General features: G+C 45.1%; 1 protein-coding gene across 2 annotated transcripts; it reads right to left on the bottom strand.

Annotated features, from left to right (window-relative positions):
• Positions 1–6: 6 nt before the first annotated feature.
• On the bottom strand, positions 7–26,763 carry aldh5a1 (aldehyde dehydrogenase 5 family, member A1 (succinate-semialdehyde dehydrogenase)). 2 transcript variants are annotated; one of them, XM_056286321.1, is made up of 11 exons: positions 26,696–26,763; positions 26,066–26,308; positions 23,866–23,949; positions 22,910–23,080; positions 10,238–10,354; positions 9,485–9,628; positions 4,249–4,392; positions 2,968–3,126; positions 2,000–2,163; positions 1,518–1,576; positions 7–465 (listed from the first exon to the last, which is right to left on the bottom strand). In XM_056286321.1, the coding sequence occupies exons 2-11, from the start codon at positions 26,282–26,284 to the stop codon at positions 254–256; spliced, it is 1,473 nt and encodes a 490-aa protein (XP_056142296.1). In that variant the 5' UTR covers positions 26,285–26,308; positions 26,696–26,763; the 3' UTR covers positions 7–253. The 2 variants fall into 2 exon arrangements, with proteins under 2 accessions (XP_056142296.1, XP_056142295.1); XM_056286320.1 differs by lacking the exon at positions 26,696–26,763 and having other exon boundaries at positions 26,066–26,442.

The following is a 26,763-nucleotide window of genomic DNA, read 5'->3' as shown; positions in this document are numbered from 1 at the left end:
GGAAACTGGGGGGGGTTGGAGCTACTAGCTGGCAGCCACTGTAATTCCAGTGGACAAGCAGGTTTTGGACACGGACCAGTTGGACTGTACTTAAATTTATTTTTTTTCAAGTTAACAAACACGGCTTTGCCTAAAACATTACAAGTCCGATACCAAGTCAGACACAAACCATTGTCATACCTGCACTTCATGTAGTGTGACTGGGGTAGGGGGGAGGGAGAGAGAGAGAGAGACTCTGTCCGTCTGCCCCATCTCAAGGGGTCAATCCGCCGAAGCACATGTACTTTATGTCCAGGTACTCCTTGATGCCGTACTTGGAGCCCTCGCTTCCCAGGCCCGACTGTTTGACCCCGCCGAAGCAGGATTCCACGGTGGACAGGAGACCCTCATTGACGCCAACCATGCCCACCTCCAGTGCCTCAGCCACGCGCCAGATCTGACTTATGTCCTGGGAGAAGAAGTAGCCTGAGGGCAGGGCGACAAAGACCGGGGGCTCAAAACCTGTCACGATATGTAGATTTTCGAGGCGGTTCCCTCCATGTCATAGGACAGGGAACCCGACTTGCTCTGACACTCATAAAAAAAAAGCATTGGTGGTAAAAGCATCAATATAATTCAACTTTTTCATCATTGCACAACGCACAGTTACATCAAGCACAAGTTTAACGAGAGGGGAGCTTGGGCCTATAAGGGTGTGAGGTAGAAAAAGGGAACATTGAAAATGCTTACAAAACACCAGCAACATAACTCGATAGCATTGTCTCCAGAGTCATAATGCCCCCCGGGCCTCTGCACGCTGCCAAGTTGTTGTTTTTTTTTATCCAAATACCTGTGAATGTGTTTGTATTCGCGAGTGTTGAGAAGATAAGGGAGTAAAAGGATTTGGTAAAAATACTTCATGACTGTTTCATGTCATGTACTAAAGGTCAGTTTTATGAACATCAAGTTTGATGTTAATCATTTTTTCCCCAATTGATTTTCAAAAACAAAGGTCAGATTCAATTATGGAAAAACACAAGTACTGGTTATAAAGGAATAAAAGAATGGTTACAGGCTGTTTCATTAGTGTCTATAATAGTGCGTTTATACTGTATGTACTTGTGTGTAGGGTAATGCATTTTAAACCAATGTTGTTTTTAAAACACTCATCCAGGTCAACCTATCCTGTTTTATGTAGTCATTCATTCATTATATTTGTGCAGATTGCCTCTAACTGTAGAAAATGCTGTTTTATATAAATATTACTTGTGACTGCTTGTTTGTACCCTGCAAAACAGTCTAATTCTTAACTTGCTAACTAAGATAATAGACATTTAGCTTATCTCAGCAGAGCTGAACCAATTGGCCATGATGTGCTGTGTAGGCTTGTGGACACAGCGGACACGCTGTTGTCAATTTGGAGGCCATGATGACGCTTACGTGTAGCTAGCTATGAAGAAGCATGTTTCAGCGCAAGGAGTGTTGGGGGGGATTTACAGGTTTTCCCCAAGAGCAACAGAAGCCAGAGATATACTAACCTGCCAACCCCATGTGACACGCGTTAGCGATGGCCAGGGCCTCTTCCTCTGTGTTGAACCTAAAAAACAGGAAGAGAGAGCAGTTGGTATTCTAGCACAGTTTCAGCAGCTGTTCTTCTCTTAAACACAGGAAGTGCACAGTCATAAAGCGAAAACATTCAGTGTACGCTCACGCCGATAACTAAACTTCTCACTCCCAATAACCAAGTCTCACTTGCCGCCATAAATTTTAGTTTCTTAAAAAGAATTCGATACATATGGTTCCAAAATTAAACACCAAAATAAAAAGTGCTATAATTTAGGCTTTGCATAGTCCTTAAGTCACTCTACATAACCCTGTGGGGGGGGGGGGGGGAACGACACATGTACCACAGTTTTAAAATGGTGGAAACGGATCATGACATTAGTGTTGGGTAATTAGCTTCAGAATGTGCATGAGAAAGATTGTTAGCATTAGCATGAGATTCACTCTGAGCACAGACCTGATGACCGGTACGAGGGGGCCGAATGTTTCCTCCTGGGTGCACAGCATGTCTGTGGTGACGTCGGCCAGCAGGGTGGGCTGCATGAATGACCCCTCAAGCCGCTTACCCCCCCTCAGCACCTTTGCCCCCTGGGACACAGCATCCGAAATCTGATGCATCACCTGAAGATGAACAAATATATACGGATAAAAAAAAAACCCAATTGCTATGACTTAGCAGGAAAACGATTCAATAAAAATTGCAACCTTAAGAGGATATTAATATTGCATCATTTCCCCTCAATCGCAATGTTTAGGCACGATACACAGATGCTGTGAAGAGGTTTGATGCAATGATTTCTACATATCTGAATGTCTGATTTTGAATTGTTTGAATGTTTACCCAGGGAAGCATACTCATGTTTTAGGCTTTTGTAACACATGGGGCTTAAATGCATTTTGTTGTCTATTTTCTTTGAACTATCGTCGTTTTCACATTTTACTGCAGATAAGAGTGGATCGAGCCTTAAAAAATCTTCATACTGAATCACAACATTAATTATACTGTAATATTTGGAAAAATCACAATATGCATCAAAGTTAAACAAAAATATCCTCATGTTGCGTTGGGAGGTACCATCCGATTCCCACCCCTACTATTCATTAATTACATTTTGGTGTAAACAGCAGAAGTCCTGAGATGGAATTAAAATTGGGACATCAAGATGAGCTAAATGACAGAAAATATGGGATAAACAGGGGAACAGCAACAAAAGGTCTTGGACTGGATTCGAACCCAGTACATTGTACATAGGCTTCAGCCAATTAGGCATGCAATCAAAGAGTTGAGCCACCAGCTACGTTTTACAGTTTTACTGTGTCTGATCTTTAGATAGCCGATGTTCAGTTTACTGGCAGAGAGGCTGGTAATCTAGCAGTAAAATCCCACCCTGCAGCTCATTAGGATAGGTTTTGTGACAGCGTTACCTTCTTAGCAGCGTTTACGTTGATAAGCGGACCCTGGGTGGTGGTGGGCTCTGAGCCGTGGCCCAAACGGAGCTCGGCGTCCATGGCCTGGCCCAGCTTCTCTGTGAAACGGTCGTAGATTCCACTCTGGACCAGGAACCGATTGGCACACACGCACGTCTGCCAGAAGCAGAGAGAACGTGTTATGGGTGTAGTCACTGCTGCGCATTAATATCTAGAATCAGAAGCCAATTTATTTGACAAGTTACAATCCTGTAGATGGTGATTTCTGTTTGACTTCCTGACAGCTATATTGATACTGAATTAATACTGCTATTGTTACATGTTATTACTAAAGCTGTTTCTACTCTTTTGGCCATATCTATTGAGAGAGAAAGATCCTGGATGATTTGAAGGTTAAATCTAGATCTGATCAATATACATTGGCCAGTTTTTGTTCTTGTCACCCAATTTGTGTTTATAATTTGAGAATTAATCTTTAACATGATGTTATCCATCCATCCATTATCCAAGCTGCTTATCCAAATTCGGGTTGCGGGATGCTGGAGCCTATCCCAGCAGTCATTGGGCGGCAGATGGGGAGACACACTGGACAGGCTGCCAGTCCATCACAGGGCCGACACATTCACACCTAGGCACAATTTACTATGGCCGATTCACCTGACCTACATGTCTTTGGACTGTGGGAGGAAACCGGAGCACCCAGAGGAAACCCACGCAGACACGGGGAGAACATGCAAACTCCACACAGAGGACGACCTGGGATGACCCCCACCATTGGACAACCCTGGGGTTCGAACCCAGGACCTTCTTGCTGTGAGACGACCACGCTAACCACTGCGCCACCGTGCCGCCACATGATATGTATATTAACATTTCAAGGCATTTAAATGATAGCTATCTTGAAGGACTTACAGTAAGTGCAGTAGTGCAATAAGCTTTTATCCCTAGATAAGCAACATTAAAACAGCCAAGGTTATATTTTTAATCTATTTCATATCTTTTTGATGACTCAGGAGCCTTTTCAACTGGCAAGTAGGTACAACTTTTAAGTGCATAATTTCAAATTCAAGCCAGACTCAATGAAAAGAAGTGTAATTTTTGTTTGTTTGACTTCTTGGTTATTTTACTGGAGTATGTTTTATTTGCATGAAGATATTTTAACAGCTATGGTGGTACTGGAATCAAAACTGGACCTTCCTCACAAACTAGGCCACCCTGTCTTCGGGTGGCCTAGTTTGCAGTGGGTTATGGTGCCGTCCCGTTCAGAGATCACAGCACCTGGCCTGAGTTCCGAAACTTGGAGTTCATCGCGCCTGCCACTGCCTTGTCCACATCGGCGCTGTCAAACACGATGAAAGGAGCGTTGCCACCCAGCTCCATTGAAACCCTCTTCACAGTGCCTGCAGCATGCTTCAGGAGGATCTGAACAGAGATGGGCAAAATTCAGAAACAGTGTCAACCCAACCCCAGCTACAGCACCCAGCATTTTTATATACTCAACAAAAAATAAGATGCCTCACACAGCCACACTGAGAGAGAAAATATTTGCTCCTTCTTTCTTCCAGGGGGAGAAAAAACCCCACACATTATGATCAAAGATACCAAGACCTGTATTATGTAGGCAACACACGTGGGGTCACTGCAAGTTAGACCGATGAGCTGAGTAGAAAGGTGACATACTGGCGTTGGCCAACTAAACTCTGTGTACTAGATCTGTGAGAGCTGACAAGAGGTTTTCTACTACAACACTGCCACCCTCAGTCCAACCCAGAGGTCTTCAGCGTTTTTCAGGCCAAGGACCCCTTGGCTGATAGAGACACGGTGGTGGGACCCCCCATTACATCCATCCACTATCCAAACCGCTTATCCTGCTGTCAGGGTTGCGGGGATGCTAGAGCCTATCCCAGCAGTCATTGGGCAGCAGGCAGGGAGACACCATGGACAGGCTGCCGGGCCATCATCATAGGGCTGACACACTTCTTGTCAAAAATATTATTTAGGGGCTTGCTTTCATCTTTTTCAGCTGTACTTGTGGTTTGGCTCTTTACAAGTTGTAGAGTAACTCAGCAGCTTCTGTTTGTATCTAATTAGGGCTAACATGGATTCCTGCTTCCATATAAAAATCTTGGTTTGGTAAATGTCCATCCTTTCCCTGTGTCACAGTTTTTGTGTTTTCATAAAAATTAAGTTGACATGGAATGTGTCTCCTATTACATATCGTATAAAATTGTGTTGCTTATTAAACCGTGCCAACAATAATGTGTACGGCGGCCTATAGTGCCATGTATAAAAGCACTAAGTAATGGTGTATACAATGCTAAGCCATTAAAATAATTATTGACAGATTCATATATTTATCCACGAGTTCCCTGGGGGGGGGGGGGGTGAGTGGGGAAACGATTATGGGTAATACTTCCGGTCTTTGGCGAAAGCAGTATCACAGACCGGTGGCATATTTGGCTGAAGAAGTGTTAGCTATTGCTGTTCGTGTCTAGATCTTCATGAATGAATGAGACGCCATACAAATCGCTCTAAGAAATATAGTTAGCGTACTGTTACCATGGAAAACGGCGGTTCTGGTTCAGTGACAGGACGAGCTGGAAGTTGCACCCATAATTCATGCAAGGTATCATGGGGGCTAGGAATAAGGTGGATAGAACATGTTTTTTTGTAATTATTTTTCTATTTAGGAAAATCAAGAATGCACAGTGACTTACATTACTTGTACAGAAGTGAACTGAATAAGTGGAAGATAAAAAAACATAAATTATATATATATATATATATATATATATATATATATATACACACACACACACACACACACACACACATACCTATACTCCCATAAACATATGTATATATAAACAGAACTATACGTACATTATCTATAATAGTGGGGTGCTTTATAGAACATGTTTTAATTCTATATTGATATGTTTTACATTTACAATTTTAATGGGGGAGGGGCAATGAAGCATTAAGCCTAACTTTATGTGTGGATGGCACAGCTCCTACCTTAGTGAGAGGTCTGACCCTGGTGAGTGGCACACAGCTTGTCTATTCTAGGGCAGATGGAGGTTGTCAGGCAGAGGGCCATATCAGCCTCAGGCTGCAGTCTTGACCTGTACTTGCTTTTCAGGTAGGTAAGGGAGGAAAATCCAGTCTTGCAAAGCAAAATTCATTGCAAAAGGTAAAAGGCTCCTCATTGCTTTTGCTGTCAATTGTGGTAAGTCTTTCTGGCAAGAGATCCAGAACTGGATGAGTGGTCTTGTCTCATACATGTTTCTGTATGTACTGCCAGTGGAATAGTTCGATGAGCTGATCCTCCTCTGTCACTGTCAAGCTTGAGCCATCTGTTGCATTATCTTTGAATGGAAAATGTATCCATGTCTTGTCCCTGCGCCAGGAGTCAGCCTCAGAAAAGTATTTCCCAAATTGACCCTTGAGTGCCTCCAAGTGTGCAAGAACTGTGCATGTTACGTGAGGCGAAAGCACTGCACAATCTCCCAACTCATCCACTGATGGAAACATGGAAAAAGTGCCCTCCCTGACTCGCTCCCTCCATCTTTTGATTTTCTTCAGAAAGCCTTCCATTCGGTCATACAGCTGGATGGTATGTGTCCTGCGGCCTTGCAAATAACTGTTGAGTTTGTTCAGCTCAGTAAACGTCTGCAAGAAATGCAAGTTTAGCAACCCAGACAACGTCACTGAAATTTGCAGCCAGCTCTGTGCAGTTTTGGCAAAGTAAAAACTCCTGAATAGACGTACATAGCTCGATTACACATGACAGCACTGCTCCACGTGAGAGCAATCGAACCCCAGAATGGTAAAGTAGCACAGTGTGTTCTTCTGCTGCAGCAGCACAGAGAGAGGAAAAGAGACGCGTTCGCAAAGCACTCTTCTTGACAACACTGACAGCTTTCACGAGAATCCATGACGTCTGACAATTCAGCACTCATTTCTTTAGCAACGAGACTCCTCTATGTAGCATGCAATGCGTCCACGTGACTTGGGGAGCCACATCTTTGACAAGCGCTATCAGTCCACTTTTTAAACCAGCCATGGCTCTTGCACCATCAGTGCACATCGCAACACAGTTTGCCCAGGGTATATAATTTTCTCTGAAAAAAACATCGATCACAATCAAACTTGTTTTGCGTTCAGGCAGCTGCTTACAACACAACACATTAGATTACATTACATTACAGCCATTTAGCCGACGCTTTTATCCAAAGCGACTTACAATAAGTGCATTTAACGTCGGAAATCAGGAGAGGTCAGAGGTCATAAGTGCATCTAAACAAGCATGTAAGAGCAAAACCAGTGCTAAAGTAAAAGTGCAAGAAAGAGGTTTTTTTTTTATAATGAGTGAATACAATAAGTGCTAAGAACAAGTAACAGGGTAGTAGTTCTTAAAGAGGTGAGTGTTTAACCTGCGCCGAAAGATGGGCAGCAACTCCGCTGTCCTGACATCAGTGGGGAGTTCATTCCACCACTGTGGGGCCAGGACAGAAAAGAGTCGTGACCGGGTTGATCGGCAGCAGGGGCCTCTGAGCGACGGTGCAACCAGGCGTCCCGAGGCAGCAGAGCGAAGTGGTCGGGCGGGGGTGTAGGGCTTGACCATGGCCTGGAGATAGGAAGGAGCCTTTCCTTTCACTGCCCTGTAGGCTAGCACCAGAGTCTTAAACTGGATGCGAGCAGCTACTGGGAGCCAGTGTAGGGACATGAGAAGGGGAGTTGTGTGGGAGAACTTAAGGTGGTTGAACACCAGACGAGCTGCACCTTTCTGAACAAGCTCCAGAGGTCTGATGGCTGACGCCGGGGTGCCAGCAAGGAGGGAGTTGCCGTAGTCCAGCCGGGAGATGACCAGAGCCTGGATGAGCACCTGTGCCATCTCGTCGGTGAGAAATGGGCGAATCCTCCTGATGTTATAGAGGAGAAATCTGCAGGAGCGAGCAACCGATACAACGTTTTCAGCAAACGACAGTTGGTCATCCAGGATCACACCCAGATTCCTCAGTCCAAGTTGGCGTCACCATGGTGTTGTCAATGGTGCGGGCAACCTTTCCCCGGGAGGAACATCAGCTCTGTCTTGTCCAGATTGAGCTTCAGGTGGTGTGTCGCCATCCACTCCGAGATGTCAGTCAAGCACGCAGCAATGCGTGTCTCTACTTGTGTCAGAGGGAGGAAAGGACAAGATCAGCTGGGTGTCATCGGCATAACACAAAAATTTCTCCTGCATTTCATTTTGGTCAACAAACCACAAAAACGCCAAAAGCTGAGCGTCGTTTGACACGTCCGTGGATTCATCCAATTGTAATACAAAAGCCTCTGCCAACCTCAGTTTCTCTACTAGTTGCATCCTCACATCAGATGCCATGTCATCAATATGGTGAACAATGGTTGTGTCTGACAACGGAATGCTTTTCAGTTTATTAACATACTCATCATCCCCAAACATTGTTTTGCACATATCACTGGCTGCAGGCAATACTAAATCCTCTGCAATTATGTATGGCTTTTTGTTCTGAGCGATCCGAAGAGCAACTTGATAAGAGGCTTTCAAAGCTCACCAACTTTAACTGATTGTCTCATCAATGTCTGTTGGCCTTTGATAGATCTGAGATGGGCCTGAACGTATTCCACTGGTTTTTCTTTCAAGTGAGTATGGTTTGTCTCCAAGTGACGCTGCAGCTTTGATGGCTTCATACTTTCGTTTGACAGCATGGCAGAGCAGATGACACACACTGGTAATTCAACGCCCTCAGTCTCTTTAAAGGTAAATCCAAACTTGAGATAATTCTCTGAATATTTTTGGGTCTTCTCTCATTTGTGCTTAGCAGCAGTTGTAGCATGGCTGTTAGCAAGTGCATTAGTCTCATCATCTGAACTTTTGCCAGTGGTTTGTGATGAAGTGCAGGGTCTGTCAGAATTTCTCGGTCGAGAAGTTACAGTGATCCATTTTAGATCACATTAACGTAAGAATGGCTGTATACTTAGGCTAATAATATGTACCTATTTGGCTAATATGGCATGCAATTAGTGATGGATTTTGTACACCAAATATCTAATTGGAGTCTTCCTCGTTTTGGTCTTTCGCGTGCTCTTTCATGCAAAAGACAGCACATACCATGTCTGTGTGAAAGCCCGATAATGAAGACCAAAGGAGCTGGTAGGTCGGATGGTTATGGGCGGTCACACCAGCTAAAATGGTATTATCAACGGGTTGTAACAGTGGAGCAAAATTAGGCAGCAGTGACTGCCTCCCACAACCAAAAACCACAGAACAGAAACGCAAATCTGAGATGTCAACGAAAATTAAAATCCAGCAGCTCTTAGCGCAACTATTTCTCTCTGCTTTCAGCTGTTCAGACTGTCAGACAGACAGGCTGGCAGAGATACAGTAGTAATATGCACTTCTGATGTCATATTTAGTTCTCTTTGGTGGAAAGTTTTGCCTGTGGCAGAGCAGATTTTATACTGAACATTGAGAGAGACTGATCTGTCCTACCTTGCCAGTAGCTGTGGAGCCAGTGAAGGAGACTTTTTGCACCAGGGGGTCCGTGCAGAGGACCTCCCCTACTGAAGGAGTCTTCTCCCTGGAGCATGGCACTACATTAAAAACTCCTGCTGGAATCCCCGCCTCGGCTGATAGCTACAGTCACACACAATAACAATCACACACACATAAATAGACAATAATCACACACATGCCACGTAGACACAACGCAGAACAAAAACACACAGAATCAAGATCACACAAGAATCACTGTAACTTACAAGAGGTGAAAGAATAAGCCATCACGTGGGCACCCCCCTTTGCATACGATTTGTTAAATAAGGCTCAAAGATGCCCTCAGAATTCATCAAGCATTAGGTTTTTCATCCACTATCAAAGAACATGAGTTGGGTTTAGACCATCATCATTTGTTGTAGCAATGGTAATGCTGGGAGGAAGATCTCCCACAGCCACCTTCTTGACCTTATTTTGGCACTGATTAGATCTCCATCACCAACGGTTTACTATCATGACACTGTAACTACAAACAACCTGATTCAAGACAGCATTTAGGTTGCCTCTGTTTAAGTATAACAACAACAACAATAACAACAACAACGTAATATTTAGTGATCCCATAGGGGAAAATTTGTCAGTGAATAAGACAAAAATAATTCATGCCACCACAACAACACATACTCATTATGCTAGCACGGAGTTCATATTGGCTGGGTATAATTCACGACATGTTGATCATGTACCGACCTCTGCCAGTGCCAGGGCGGACAGTGGTGTGTCTTCGGCTGGTTTGACCACCACAGTGCAGCCAGCGGCCAGAGCAGCTCCCACCTTCCTGGTGATCATGGCGCTGGGGAAGTTCCACTGTGGACCCACATGACACCACATACAAATCATTAACGCAGCACCCGCACAACAAGGTTTACATGATCTGAAATAATGCCATTTCTTTCATGCACAGGTATACATGGAATCTTTTCATGATCAGTCTAAGGTCTTCGTATTGTTCAAATTGAGTCTGGTGACTGTTCACATGCAGTTTCAAAGAATCAAAGGAAATCTGACAAAACTGTTTACATGCACTAGTAAATCCATGGGTCTCAATAGCGGTTTTATACTCTCTCTCAGATCTGACCATACCCCAATAATCAGATAACCGCAGACATGGCCAATTGTGTCTGTAGGGACACCTGACCACGCCGGAGGTAACACGGGAATTTGAACCGGCAAGTCCCATGTTGGTAGGTAACGGAATAGACTGCTACGCTACCCGGACGCCCCTGTAAGTGGATTTAAAAACCTGGGTCTCCTAATCACTTCCAACACCCTCTTACCGCTAGGCTTTACCTTCTTATTGAGGAAAATAATCAGGGAACTGGAACGGCACAGTGACTTGGTGATAGCACTGTCCTGGGTTCAATCCCAGCCCTTCTGTTAGGAGTTTGCATGTTTTTTACCTGGTTCACAAGTAGAGCTCGGTATCATTTGCATTTTATCAGTTAATCCTATTCCATTTCCAATTATTGAATCCTGGAGCCGAAACAAAACGTACTTCCACAATCAAGAATTTACGACATTTGTTAAAAAAAAATTTTTTTAAAAAAAAGTTAAGAATTGGTAAAAAAAACAAAACATTAAATGTATATATGATTCTCCATCTTGCCATGTTAACATTTGGATGTCTGTTCTTTGTGTGTTTTTACCAACCCGGTATCACGCCAAAGCGTGTAATACACCCGCTGGTCCACCGTGTCAGTGTCACGGTTTGCCTCCACTCAAGCGTGAGAAGTACACGCATGTATGAAGGTGCAGTGCCAGTAGGGGGTGATGATTAAGAGGTGAAGGCAGGTTAGGGTTAGGGTTATGGTTAGGGGAGGGTGTATTCCACGCTTTGGTGTGATACTGGGCTGGTTTTTACACAAGTGTGAGGCACTGCAAACAGTACTAATACTCACTGAATGTAGGACGTTATGAGTAGGAGAGAACGACAATACCACATTCTTTTGTGTTAAAACCCTGCTGCAGTACATGCTTCACCTTAATGGGGGTGCTTTCTCTTTTGTATGAAATTATCATATTGCTATATCACTGCTTTCTTTAGCATTTAACCTGGTGCTGTGGTAAACAGTCAACATGTTAAGCTGACGCAGCATAACAAGTGATGACACTTGATCAGCAGGTCCTGGCAGTACACTGAAACACTTTATAGACTTTTTAATGCTCAATGCATCTGTTAGAGCCAATTTGCTTGTTTAGTGCCATATTTCATATTTCATTTATTTTGCTTGCATTTCTCTATTGTTATGCAATATGCCTCTGTGTGAAACTGGGTTCTTGATGGCAGTTCCCTTTATTGCCCAGTAGGTGGCTCTACCTGTCAGAGCGGAAATGCATTGCCTGTCTATATAATGTGTATGGTCCTGACGACATGCAGGTGTGTTTGTTACCGGCGAGGGCAAACAGGTTTTTGACCGTCACATCATGTCGTTCGTTGTGCACTTGTCAAGGTATTGCCGTTTGCTTTATATCTTTCATGCAATTGTGCATCGGATATTTTTGTGGCGTAAATAAATAATTGTGGAGTATTATTGCAACGGACCTTGTGGAAATTCAGTCATTGATTTGACAAGTGGCCTACTTCAACACGGACGCGTCAATTAGTAAGTTCTAGCCGGTTTCAGCCTCCTCATGGCTTGTAGGTTTATTGTTTTTGTCACAAGTAATTCAAGCCATTACACAAAAAAGTCAAAAATTTTGCTCGGTGAGAACGTCGCTGGATGGTTTTCACGTTTGATCTGCGCTTTTGATCTGATCAATTGAGGACGGCGTGGGATTTGTTTGTGCATCGCTTTCATGTGTGGATGTAAACGCGGACGCACGGAGAACGCCGACCGTCAGATCAGCGCAACGGAGCTCCAACGGTACCCAGCGCCAGCTGCCAACTTCTTCAGTAGGCCTTGAGCCGAGATATGTGGTAGCTACCCATTAATGGCCATTTAATTGTGTGCACACAACTTTGCGTTTGCTAGCGTAAATTCCAAAGCATTGGTAGCTGAATGGCTGGGCGTTCTAGCCTATCGTTGACTTTGGATTGAACCAACTTGCGCGCATAAAGTTATTGCTGATTGTCAACATGGACGGTTCTGAGGACAGTAATGTTGACAAACCCGTGGGGGCCGAGGCGGCTGCGGACAGTGTTGCCACAATGAGAAAAGGGAAATTAAACCGACCTATAAGGTTTTATGTGAAAGGTTGGGAAAGTTGCAAAATGAAAGATCAGAGAAACTAAACAAAGCTAAAAAGCTGAGGCAAATGATTGAGGTATTTATGCAGGCTACTGATGTGAAAGGGGTGCAAGGTGTATTTGATGAACATGGTAGGCTGTGCGAGACAGCCAAAGGTCTGCATAATGATGTCATGTCTGTGTTACCTATGCCCCTGGATGAAATTGAAAAACAAAACGCCTGGTTTGGGTAAAGAATGGCAATTGAGGGGAGTTTCCATGTTCAAGTTGAACAATGGTTGGCGCAAAATATTGGTAATGTGAGCAATGTGGTTGACGTGCACCCAGACGATGCGCAACCAGATAATGTGCTCTCTCACAATGTGGATGATGATGTGAAACCAGGTGACAGCGCATCAAATGTTGAATGTAGACACTCTCAAACCAGTAGACAGAGTGTCTGTGAATGTTCTCATTCATCCAGGTCATGGTTATCCAAAGGAGTTGAATCAAGTGCAACTGGACTGGTATATATCCGTGAAGACGTTTCGCCTCTCATCCAAGAGGCTTCCTCAGTTCGTGCCTTTCTGACTAGACCAAGCTAGTCTGACTGGCTGGTAATGAGACTCAGAATTTATCCTCTAGGATATATCCTCGGACGACTCTTAGAAGATAAATTCTGAGTCTCCTCACCAGCCAGTCAGACTAGCTTGGTCTAGTCAGAAAGGCACGAACTGAGGAAGCCTCTTGGATGAGAGGCGAAACGTCTTCACGGATATATACCAGTCCAGTTGCACTTGATTCAACTCCTTTGGATAGCAGACCGAGTGGTAAAAATACAGCCTCTGAACGTATCAAAGCAGAGGCTGAGAGAGCTGCACTGCAGGTGAAAGCAGCATCTTTGAAGGAGAGACAAGCTCTGGAGGCTCAGGAGGAAGAGTTAATTAAGGAGGAGGAAGGAAGAGTTAAGGAGGAAAAAGCAGCAGCTGGAAATTGATGCTGAATTGGCTGCATCCGCTGCTAAACTGGCTGTTCTGGACAATGCGTAACAGAGTGGGAGACGGTCACGAACCTCTAATGCAGGGGTCGGGAACCTTTTTGACTGGGAGAGCCATAAAAGCCAAATATTTCTAAATATATTTCATTGAGAGCCATATAGTATTTTTAACGTATAATAAATTAAATATGTCTTACTTTTAATGCGACTTCTGGTGCTGCATGGTTTTGCTGATGGCCTTGTAGTCTGGTTCATACGTGGTGAGGTTGAGCTTCATGCAGGCGTTGAGGCTTCCATCAGTTAAACGTGAGCGTAGGTTGGTCTTAATGTTCCTCATATGCGAGAAAGACTGTTCACATGCATATGTAGAGCCAAACATGGTCAATACGGCAATACTCACACGCTGCATTGTGTGGTATGTCACAGGAAGCTCGTTCCAAGTTTTAAGAATCAGCTGGTCTTCAGGTTGAAGATTTTTAATTTCTGTCCACTTGTGTTCCCTCGCCAGCTCTGCTCGCTGTCGCGCAAGACTTTCCAACTCTCCATTAAGTGACTTGAACTTACTCATCCATATGTCTGATGCCTTCAGGTCAGCAACTTCCAGCTCAAAGTCTCCGATAGAGACCCCGGGGATGCATGTCAGGTCGATTTTGTCCACTGCACACTCATATGGATGAGTGATGAACTTGAAAAGACCAGTGCGCGCACGAAATTCTCCAAAACGTGCTTTGAATGACTGCAGGAGATTGAACGTAAAGCCAGCTAGCTGCTGGATATCCAGATGTTGAGTGGAGTCACTTGCTAAGCATGCATCTCTAAATTGTTGCAGTCTTTCAAAGTGCAGAAGACGACCTGTTTCAATGTCCCTGAGAAAGACTTCCAGCTTGCTTTCAAATGCAAACACTGCTTGTTGAAGGGATGAGATTGTATTTCCAATACCTTGCATTTTCACATTGAGCTGGTTCAGATGGCCAGTTATGTCCACGAGATAGTGAAACTGCAGGAGCCAGTCAGTGTTGTCTAGCTCAGGATGCTTGACGCCTTTCATTTCAAGAAAAGTCCGGATTTCCCTCAGGCAAGCTGCAAAACGGCTGAGCACCTTCCCCCTTGACAACCAACGCACGTTGCTGTGTAAAAGCAGACCGGAATAATGATTCCCAACTTCTTCTAACAGAGCTTTAAACTGGCGATCATTTAAAGCTCGGGCAACAATAAAGTTGACCACTCGAATGACCAGAGACATCACCTCGCCAAGCTCCTGGCCACACGTCTGAGCGCAAAGCGCCTCCTGGTGCAGGATGCAATGAAAACTTAGGATGGCTCTCTTTTCATGTTCACGGAGAAGCGCTACAAATCCTTTGTTCTTCCCCAACATACAGGGTGCACCATCAGTACAGACAGAAATAAGTTTATCCATCGCTAGTTTTTTTTCTTTAGCAAACTCCATGAAAGACGTGAATAAATCCTCTCCTCTTGTTGTCCCTTTCATTGGCAAAACAGCCAAGCTTTCCTCACGCAGTGTGTCACCTGCAGCATACCTGGCAATGATACTGCACTGAGATAGATGGCTAACGTCTGTTGACTCATCTAACGCGAGAGAAAAGTATGTCCCGGCGTTTATGTCCTTAATTTGTGTTTCCTCGACTTGATTTGCCATCATGATGCTACGATCGTGCACAGTTCTTGCTGACAGGGGCATGTCTTTTATTCGTTTGATTATCTTGTCTTTATTTGGGAAGTCATCAAACAGTTCATTGGCCACATCAAGCATGAATGTTTTGGCATACTCGCCATCTGTGAATGACTTTCCATTCCTTACTATTGCCAAAGCCCCCGCAAAGCTAGCGGAATTCCCGTCACCTTGCTTGGTCCACACACGTAGTTGCTGCTGACTCGTTTGCACTCTCCGCTGTAGCTCCTCGCATGCCCTTTTCCTGCTGTCCCCCGCTGGATATTTCGATGCAAATGAAGCATGGTGCGTATCGAAGTGCCGCTTTATATTTGACCGTTTCATCGATGCAATTTTATCATTGCATATTAGACATACCGCAGATCCTGCTCTCTCCACAAATGCAAATTCCTCTGTCCACGCAGCCTGGAATGCACGGTAATCATCGTCTTTTTTTCTTTTCGCCATCTTTTCCGTTACAAGGGTTGAAGCGGATAAACTAGTTGGCTATCTGATAAAATTGATTTCTTCACCTTTACAATGACCCGGACATGCTCGCGAGCCATTGGTTCCCGACCCGACCCACGGGTGACCCGTGAAATTTATCTTCAAAACTAATTTCTGTTTACTTTAAAATGACACAGTATTATTAAGAAATATCACAAGTATTTTAAAATCAGTTCCAAACTGATTTTTTTGAAAAAAAAATAATTTTCAACTCAAAATTGTCTGGGAGCCATATGCCGTCACCGGAAGAGCCATATATGGCTCGCGAGCCATAGGTTCCCGACCGCTGCTCTAATGGAAGGATCTCGCATGTGGAAAATCACACTGGACCTCCTCAACCAATCTCTACTGTGCTAAATCCAGCAGCAAAGCCATTCAATCTTCCTATGCAAGAGCCCGTTGTCAAACCAAAGACAAAACCAACTGTTTCAATCCAACAGCCCAATGGCAAACCAAAGTCAGTCACTGTTTCACTGCAACAGCCTGACTCCAGTGTCAAACTAAAGGCTAAAATGTATGGAGCTGCTGCACAACCGCAGCCCTCCCAAATGCCACCACAAGGCGGAGCTGCTGCAAAACTTCATGTTATGCCTGCTCTTACTGGGCCTCATGCACCATTGTATCAAACCTCCCCAATGCCACCACAACGTGGAGCTGTTGCACAACCACAATTTTATTCTATGCCAGCTCATACTGGGTCACCTGGACCATTGTATCAACCTTCTCAAATGCCACCACAAGGAGACTTGAGCACAATCATGCAACGGCAGAACGAAATCACAGATGCCCTTGTGCAACAACGGCTCTCAATGTCTCTACCATCCAGAGATATCCCTGCATTTGATGGCGATCCGCTTCAATATAGGAGCTTTATAAGAGCATTTTGAGCATAACATTTAATCAAAGGCTAACAAAGCAGATTGCTTATATTTTTTGGAACAATTCACAAAAGGACAACCATGAGAGCTGGTAAGGAGTTGTCAGCACATGATGCCTGATCGTGGTTACGACATGGCAAAGAATCTCCTGCATGAACATTTCGGGAATGAGTTTAAGATTGCTACATCTCACATTGAGATGGCTTTGGCTTGGCCCACAGTTAAATCTGAGGATGTAAAGGCACTACAGGCCTATTCTCTGTTCCTGCACAACTGTTGCAAAGTGATGACAGAGCTGCAACACATGCAAGAGCTCGACATGCCTACCAACATGCGCATGATCATGACCAAGCTGCCCTACAGATTTAGGGAAAGCTGGAAGACAACAGCTCATGAGCTACTGGAGCGACGACATAGCAGAGCTGTTTTCAACGATCTCGTCACATTCATGGAACGCCAAGTTAGGATCCTTTCTGACCCGATTTTTGGCGACATCCAGGACCGACCAGTTGGCAAATAAGTATTGAGCAACAGAAGCAAGGCCCAGCCTCAGTCCAAGTACAGCAGAGCTAAAGGCAACAGCTTTGCTACAACTGTGACACGTCTGGACTCCAGAGAACCAGACTCAGGCTCTGTCCAGAAGGGGCATGATGCCAAAGTGGAGAAAACTGATCTTGTGTGTGCTGCTTTCGGAGTCACTCTCTGGTGGAGTGCCCGCGGCTGAAAAGTAAGAAGCACAAGGATAAAATTCTCTTTCTGAAGCAAAAGGGGATTTGTTTTGGATGTTTGTGTTCCAGTCACATGAGTGGTGATTGCGACAAGCGCCTAACCTGCAAGGTTTGCGGAAAAAATCATCCACCCATGCTTCATATTGACAGGCCTTATCCCAGCACAGACCAGCAGCCTAAGGAATCTGCGAGTGTCACTTCTGCTGTCAATCCAGTTGTCACTACAGCTTCAACGCAAACTTGTGATCTTACTGGGGCCAGTGGAGGCGATTGTAAGCTGTCCATTTTGCCAGTCCAAGTCAAGTCCACAAAGGGAGACAAGATACTGCAAACGTATGCCTTTCTCGACCCTGGCAGTTCTGCAACATTTTGTTCTGACCACCTAATGCATGCGTTGAATGTGACTGGACGACAGACCAACTTCCTTCTGCGCACTTTGGGACAAGAGAAGGTGGTCCCAAGTACCTCACTGAAAGGTTTGGAGGTGTCTGGTCTCAGTGGTGACACCTTCTATAGCCTCCCAGAAGTCTTTTTGCAAAGGAAAATGCCTGTGACCAGTGACAATATTGCCACCCAGGAAGATTTGGTGAAGTGGCCTTAGCTGTCTGATGTCCAAATCCCCATCATTAAGGCAAATGTTGACTTATTGATTGGTACCAATGCACCCAGGTTATTGGAACCTTGGGAGGTGGTCAACAGCCATGGAAATGGTCCGTATGCTGTGAGAACTGTTCTGGGTTGGGTGGTCAACGGGCCCCTTCAGCAGATAATGGTTCTGAAAATGGGCTTCCAGTGGCCAATGTCAATAGAATTTCCGTGAGCAGATTGGAAGAGATGCTGAGCAACCAATATAACCATGATTTCAACGAAAGGAATTCAGAAGAAAAGATAATGTCAAGAGAAGATGTTCGATTTCTGAAAATCATGGATGAATCAGCACAGCTCATGGATGGACACTATAGGGTGAAGATGCCCTTCAGAAGGGACCAGCTTGCTCTTCCCAACAACCTCTGTGTGGTCAAGCAATGACTACTTGGATTACATAGGAGGTTCACGAAAGATGAAACGTTTCACAAGGAACACACCAGCTTTTTCACTGACGTTATCAGGAATGGATATGCTGAGGAAGTGCCTCAGCATCAGCTGGATCGTGGAGTTGGGCAAGTCTGGTATGTTCCCCACCATGGTGTGCATCATCCAAGAAAGGGCAACTTAAGGGTGGTGTTCGACTGCGGTGCTGAATACCAGGGAACTTCACTGAACAGTGAACTGTTACAAGGCCCTAATCTCACCAGTTCGCTGCTTGGTGTTCTTGTAAGATTCAGACAGGAGCCAGTAGCGTTCATGGGAGACATAAAGTCAATATTTTACCAGGTCAAAGTTCCTGAAGAACACAGAGATTTTCTCCGCTTTCTCTGGTGGCCTGAGGGCAATACAAGTCGGGAAGTTGTGGAACACCGAATGACGGTGCACCTGTTCGGGGCAGTTTCCTCCCCAAGTTGTGCGAGCTATGCACTAAGAAGACGGCTGAAGACAATCGCAATCACTTTGTTGCTGATGTTGTTGACACGGTCAAGCGAAACTTTTATGTTGACGATTGTCTAAAGAGCCTACCTACAGAGGAGGAAGCAGTGGCCATGTTCCAAGCTCTTTCAGAGATTTGTCAGAGAGGCGGCTTCACATTGACCAAGTGGACCGGCAACAGCCGGTCAGTGCTGCAGTCAGTTGCAGAAGAGCACCGGGCAAGGGACTCGAAAGAGCTGAATCTGGACAGAAATGAGCTTCCAATGGAGCGAGCCCTAGGGCTACTGTGATGTGTGGAAACAGACTCCTTTAAATTCAAGATGGTGAAGAAGGAGCAACCGCATACCAGGCGAGGTATGCTATCCATCGTGAGTTCAGTGTACGATCCCCTGGGCTTCCTTAGCCCAGTTACACTGCCTGCCAAGTTCATGCTGCAGGAGCTGTGTAGAAGAGGGTGCAGCTGGGATGATGACATTCCCAAAGATATTGCACACCAATGAACAAGATAGCTGGAGGAACTGAAAAAAATGACGTCATTCAAAGTCAACAGATGCGTTAAGCCTAAAGACTTTGGACGCCCCACTCGTGCAGAATTCCATAATTTTTCTGACGCTAGTGAACATGGATTTGGCACCGTTACCTACCTTAGGCTGCAGAACAGCAGGAACAGTATCCATGTTTCACTCCTCCTGGGGAAAGTGAGAGCCACAGCTCTGAATCAGGAACGGTTGAGGGGAGCCTTGCTCCAAGATGGAATTCACTGGAGTTTCAACCCACCAGGAGCATCGCACCACGGAGGCGTGCGGCAGCAAGTTATCCACATGGTGAAGAAGGTTCTTGCATCTGTTTTGCATTTGCAAACTCTGGATGACGATGGTTTGCACACTGTCTTGTGCGAAGTGGAGGCAATATTAAACGACCACCCCATCACCAAACTTTCCGACGATCCTAACGATCTTGAACAGCTCACTCCCAACCATATTCTCCTGATGAAAGGCAAGCCAGTCTTACCGCCTGGGCTCTTTGTGAAGGAGGATTTGTATGTGAAGAGGAGGTGGAGGCAAGCTCAGTATATTTCTGGACTTTTCTGGAAAAGATGGGTACAAGAGTACCTCCCTCTCCTTCAAGAACGGCAAAAGGGGAGACAGACTTGAGACTGTTAACACAATATGGTTCCCTATGGCCCACTTTGGCTCTTTGGTTGCATTTACATGGTGTAATTGTTACGCCTGTCAACATGTAACAATTAGGGGCCGGCGTGTTAGAGCCAATTTGCTTGTTTAGTGCCATATTTCATATTTCATTTATTTTGCTTGCATTTCTCTATTATGCAATATGCCTCTGTGTGAAACTGGGTTCTTGATGGCAGTTCCCTTTATTGCCCAGTAGGTGGCTCTACCTGTCAGAGTGGAAATGCATTGCCTGTCTACACTCACCGGCCACTTTATTAGGCACACCTGTCCAACTGCTCGTTAACGCAAATTTCTAATCAGCCAATCACATGGCAGCAACTCAATGCATTTAGGCATGTAGACATGGTCAAGACGATCTGCTGCAGTTCAAACCGAGCATCAGAATGGGGAAGAAAGGTGATTTAAGTGACTTTGAACATGGCATGGTTGTTGGTGCCAGACGGGCTGGTCTGAGTATTTCAGAAACTGCTGATCTACTGGGATTTTCACGCACAACCATCTCTAGGGTTTACAGAGAGTGGTCCGAAAAAGAGAAAATATCCAGTGAGCGGCAGTTCTGTGGGCGAAAATGCCTTGTTGATGCCAGAGGTCAGAGGAGAATGGCCAGACTGGTTCGAGCTGACAGAAAGGCAACAGTAACTCAAATAACCACTCATTACAACCGAGGTATGCAGAAGAGCATCTCTGAACGCACAACACGTCGAACCTTGAGGCAGATGGGCTACAGCAGCAGAAGACCACACCGGGTGCCACTCCTGTCAGCTAAGAACAGGAAACTGAGGCTACAATTTGCACAGGCTCACCAAAATTGGACAATAGAAGATTGGAAAAACGTTGCCTGGTCTGATGAGTCTCGATTTCTGCTGCGACATTCGGATGGTAGGGTCAGAATTTGGCATCAACAACATGAAAGCATGGATCCATCCTGCCTTGTATCAACGGTTCAGGCTGGTGGTGTTGGTGTAATGGTGTGGGGGATATTTTCTTGGCACACTTTGGGCCCCTTAGTACCAATTGAGCATCGTGTCAACGCCACAGCCTACCTGAGTATTGTTGCTGACCATGTCCATCCCTTTATGACCAGTGTTCCCATCTTCTGATGGCTACTTCCAGCAGGATAACGCGCCATGTCATAAAGCTCGAATCATCTCAGACTGGTTTCTTGAACATGACAACGAGTTCACTGTACTCAAATGGCCTCCACAGTCACCAGATCTCAATCCAATAGAGCACCTTTGGGATGTGGTGGACCGGGAGATTCGCATCATGGATGTGCAGCCGACAAATCTGCAGCAACTGCGTGATGCTATCATGTCAATATGGACCAAACTCTCTGAGGAATGTTTCCAGTACCTTGTTGAATCTATGCCACGAAGGATTAAGGCAGTTCTGAAGGCAAAAGGGGGTCCAACCCGGTACTAGCAAGGTGTACCTAATAAAGTGGCCAGTGAGTGTATATAATGTGGATGGTCCCGATGACATGCAGGTGTGTTTGTTACCGGCGAGGGCCAACAAGTTTTTGACCGTCACGTCATGTCGTTCGTTGTGCACTTGTCAAGGTAGTGCCGTTTGCTTTATATCTTTCATGCAATTGTGCATCGGATATTTTTGTAGTGTACATAAATAATTGTGGAGTATTATTGCAACGGACCTTGTGGAAATTCAGTCATTGATCTGATAAGTGGCCTACTTTAACACGGACGCGTCAATTAGTAAGTTCTAGCCGGTTTCAGCCTCCTCATGGCTTGTAGGTTTATTGTTTTTTGTCACAAGTAATTCAAGCCATTACAGCATCTGACTTGTTTTGTGCACCAGACTGAAGCTATGCTTTCAGTTTTTAGTAAGAGGCTTCAAAACTATATTTCTTAATGCCCAGAACCCTCAAGGCCAGAGCACACCAGTGCTGGTCGATGCACATGAAGAAGGATGCTTCTTTTAATTTCAGTATAAATCCTTCCACGTGCAGTGTCTAGCTTTGCATCAATCACGACCGCTCAAAGCAGTGTTTAATTATCCAATGTCAATGCTCCTACATACAGATATTTTCCTCAATAAGAGTAGTACTAAAAAGAGAGCTTTTTGGGGGCGTCCGGGTGGCATGGCGGTCTATTCCGCTGTCTACCAACACGGGGATTGCCAGTTCGAATCCCTGTGTTACTTCCGGCTTGGTTGGGCATCCCTACAGACACAATTGGCCGTGTCTGCGGGTGGGAAGCTGGATGTGGGTTTGTGTCCTGGCCGCTGCACTAGGCGCCTCCTCTGGTCGGTCGGGGCGCCTGTTCAGGGGGGAGGGGAAACTGGGGGGAATAATGTGATCCTCCCACACGCTACGTCCCCCTGGCGAAACTTCTCACTGTCAGGTGAAAAGAAGCGGCTGGCGACGCCACATGGATCGGAGGAGGCATGTGGTTGTCTGCAGCCCTCCCTGGATCGGCAGAGGGGGTGGAGCAGAGATCAAGACAGCTCGGAAGAGTGGGGTAATTGGGAAGAAAAAGGGGGTAAAAATCCAAACCCCCCCCCCAAACAGCTTTTCATATTGAACTTGACAGACTGCTTCTATGCAGTCTGCCCTTGTGTTCGTCTTGAATCGGATTAACTGGGTATAGAGAATGACTCAATCAGGCATTAACTTAGGGAAGGGGGTCCAATCTCCAAAAAGGGGCACTAGCTGACCCATTTCCCTTCCACTTGATGGCTCACCGGGGTGATGATGGAGGCCACACCGACAGGCTGTTTGAGCAGGAGGATCTTTCGGTCTTTGGCAGGAGACGGTACGATGTCGCCGTACATTCGACGAGCCTCCTCAGAGAACCACTCAACAAATGCAGCTGAGTACCCAATTTCTCCCAAAGACTCTCTCATAGGTTTCCCCTGGGGGGGAAAAAAAACACCCACAAAAATAAGCTTAAGCTGTAAATGATTTAATTGAATATTTTAAATTCCAATAAAACACACAGGATTCATTATAGAGCAGAAGTTCAGTATGGTTTGAGAACACCAAAGCTTACTCCTTATGGTAAGTGATTGCACTGGTAATAAGAGAAACATTTTAAACGCATGTAAAAAAAAAAAAACACCAACAAACATACATGAACAGAAACAGACATACAAATCCTTACACCAATGATTTGCCATCTGAACAGTACCAGAATATATATATTTTCTTTGTGTCTGGAAATCATGAAGTTGGTGTTATTCCTATTTTGCTGGTCTTTAAAATAAATGACCAAATCGAACAATTCAGTCTGAATTTGGTCCCAGATTCTATAACACATCTGCACCCATGTGAAACCTCACTTTTCTCCAAATGGCCTTCTGAATAAGGCATGGCTCAGTTCTCGATTTGCGGCAAAAATCTGGCGGTCACGCGTCACTCACTGGTCAGGCTTCCAACCAGGAGGGTGAATGCTAAATGTGTGTGTGTGTATGTGTGTGTGTGTGTGCGTGTGTGTGTATGTGGGGGGTGGGGCTGAACTACACCCACAAAAAATGGGCTGTTAAGTTTGAAAGGCGCTGGATAATCAATTTGTAAAATTTGATTTAGATTTTTGTTGAAAAAAAAATACAACCTTCTGCAAAATGATGCATACGCCACTGGGAATCACCAAACTGTTGAAAACTGTTAAAATATAGGAACTTTTAAAAGAGAGACTCACACTCTCAAAGGTGATCAGCTTGGCCAGGTCTTCTTTGTGAAGCGTCATCAGGTCAAACCACTTCCTCAAGAGGGCACTCCTCTCCTGGAGATGAGAAGGTGAGACGCACAAGCAAAGAGAGTTGGTTTTCTGCATAAGCACAGCTGAGATTACAACTTCACACGTGCTTTTCCACATTATTTAACAAACTTCATATGTTGCAACAGATTGGACATCACACATCTTGTCAAAGTGAGCAAGATAAGTTAAAGGTTGGAGTTTTGTGCGTTTCGTTTTCCTGAGGAATTCATTTTGCTGTGAAACAGAATAGGTTTGTACCAGAATTAGGCACATCAGCTGACACAAACTAAACCCTCAAGGAGGAGCTGGACTGTAAGCGTCAAAAGGTAGGCTTATGTGCCTTCAAACACACCAGTTCTTTTCAGCGGCCTAGTGCGCACACACAGGATCTACTATCGTGCCAAACCATCTCAAAGCATCTGCCTCACACTTGGTTAAAGAGTGTAACAAAGGGCATAACCTTCAGTAATTATTGACCAACACTGAGGCAAAATGATGAGATGAAGGTTTGAAATCTGAGTGATCATGTTGAAAATAGAACTACAGGGGGTCCAAAACATCCCAAAAAAGTGGAGGAAGGGGGCTCCGTCCCTTTCAGTGGTAGAAAACTGAACACTGAAGTACAGCCGCAGTGGCTGGTAAGCACCGTAATTCGGTCACTTTCACTATTTTACCAGCCAACTAAAAAGAGTAGGAGAATAGGAACTCTAGGGGAGGGCTGGTTAGCTGTCCAAAGGACTTGGACGGTAAATAAACTAAACACTCCGGTGATAATTCACAGTCATGATTAACACATATTTTTCATTTCATCTTCTATCCCTACCTTCCTTTTTTTAATCTGTAAACTTTCACTTGGTGTGTTAAGCATATTGGACTGCATTTAAATGTACAAAAGATGACACACTGAAAAGGTGGCATGGTGGCTCAGTGGTTAGGACTGTTGCCTCATAGAAGGCCCTGGATTCAAACCCGACTGGTCCTTTCTGTGTGGAGTTTGCATGTTCTATCCCATGTTCCTGTGGTTTTTCCACACACGAAAAGACAATGAATGATCGTGCCATTGTCCTTGACCAAGGTACTGGCCTTAAACCTGGAGCCAGCCCACACCATGCAGGGAGCTGCACGGTGAGCTGGCCACTGCTCCTCCATAGTTGGGACGGGTCAAATGCAGGGAACTACTTTCATCCAGGATCAATAGAATAATTCAACAAAAAGTGCTTTATAAATAAAGTCTTACTGATTGCTCGAGTTGTTCATGCAGTCTTCAACTCTTCAGCGGGGAGAAGGGGTTGTCATAATTGTGAAGCTTGATTCTTTGACAGATTTGGGAGCATTAACTTGGTGGTTTTATGAACTGTAGGGTTAGCAAATGTTGCCAAAGCTGGAATTTCCTGTTCATCAAAATATGTGTCTGTGTGTTGGTTGACTTCATCTGAGAAGAGTTATCCTTTTACCCCAGGGGAGGTTTGTTTAAAATTGTTAGAGATGTTGTTCTGGTGTGGTACGAGTCCCACCGGTGGTACAGAGCTCCTCTACATGGTACGCCAGATGAAACTGGCAACACCTCATCAAAACCATTAAAATATTTGAAAAGTCCAAATGTAAGATTTACTTAGCCAGTATAATAATAATCATATAGGTTGCCGTCAGTTGGAGGTGTGTGTGCGCTTGTGTGTTGTCATACTAGTCATTGAAGGTTTTCCTGTGGCTTATTACTGAATTGGTGGCTTGTATAGGTGCCACTTGATCAGGTGGTAGTGGGTCCAATCTTTTTATTAAAAAAAAATCCACTGCACTAGGCTATGCATACACTGAAAATCTGTCCGTTTCTATATACCTATAGGAGCCGTCGCCATTCTTAAGAGATACGTCTGAATTCTTAAAATGGACAGGTCTTCCCTTTTAAGCCAGAGTTTAACAATCTGTGCAGTGTTATTGGGACAGATCTTGCAGTAGTAGTGTGTAGTGCATGCATTTTCAAACTGCGTTAGCCCACTAAATACAGAATAAATGTCACTTTACTGAGGGAGGGCACTGCTGCGTCAGTCCGCGTTGAATTAGCCATCAGTTTACCCTCGCTTCATTAATAAATCATCTACAGCCGGCTTGCATGGCAGGGGGGGGTGTTCGGGGCTCATACCTTAGCTGTGTACCGTTTCCATATGTAAAAGGCTTTGTACGCCGCGTCCACAGCTAGCTTCGCCTCCGTCGGCCCGCAGTCGGCGACCTTAGCCAGCTCCTCCCCGGTCGCCGGGTCCGACACGGGAAACGTGGAGGCGGCGGAGATCCAGCGGCCGTCCACGAACCCCTCCGTCCGCAGGAGTCGTGCGGAAACGTCGAGGCTGTACGTGCGCTCCATGGCGGTGTACGGGCCGAGCAAAACCTGACGGAGCACACAGCGGGTCCTCGTCAGCATGCAGAAGCTGCCCATGGTGGCAAAAAACGAGACCGTTTTACTTGTTATCCCCTCGTTGTTACTGCTGCGTCTACACGGAGGCTGCAGATGAGCGGGACTGCGAGAAGGTGTCGCGTCGATTTGACGCGGTTCAGTTTTTCTGCGTTTCAAGACGGGTTTCAGCCGGTCTAAAGGTTGCATTAAACACGTGATCATGCACAATACAACATCGTTATTAACCATTACTGTCTACTATCGAGTAAAAAAAAACAAAACAAAAATATTAAACATGACTGTTTGCATCGATTTCAGAAAATAGAAGTGGAAACATTGTGATATTGGCTTTCCTACATGACACTGAGATCTAATACAAACCCTTTAATGAAATCCCCTCGGCGATGGTATTGCGCTCCCCGGACTCTATACGGTGAAACAACTGAATG

The sequence above is a fragment of the Lampris incognitus genome, chromosome 9, assembly GCF_029633865.1.
Source record: "Lampris incognitus isolate fLamInc1 chromosome 9, fLamInc1.hap2, whole genome shotgun sequence".
NCBI lineage: Eukaryota > Metazoa > Chordata > Actinopteri > Lampriformes > Lampridae > Lampris > Lampris incognitus.
Note: the sequence above shows the minus strand (reverse complement) of the source record. Positions and strands in the feature narration are given on the sequence as shown.

Bases quoted from the DNA above. Each gene is read 5' to 3' on its own strand.
- aldh5a1 (XM_056286320.1), bottom strand. From the start codon at position 26,356: ATGGGCAGCTTCTGCATGCTGACGAGGACCCGCTGTGTGCTCCGTCAG. The intron at 10,355-22,909 runs GTGAGCCATCAA...GTGGGTCCACAG, and splicing joins TGGCCTCCATCATCACCCCG to TGGAACTTCCCCAGCGCCAT. The intron at 9,629-10,237 runs GTCGGTACATGA...GTGTGACTGTAG, and splicing joins CCGCCCTGGCACTGGCAGAG to CTATCAGCCGAGGCGGGGAT.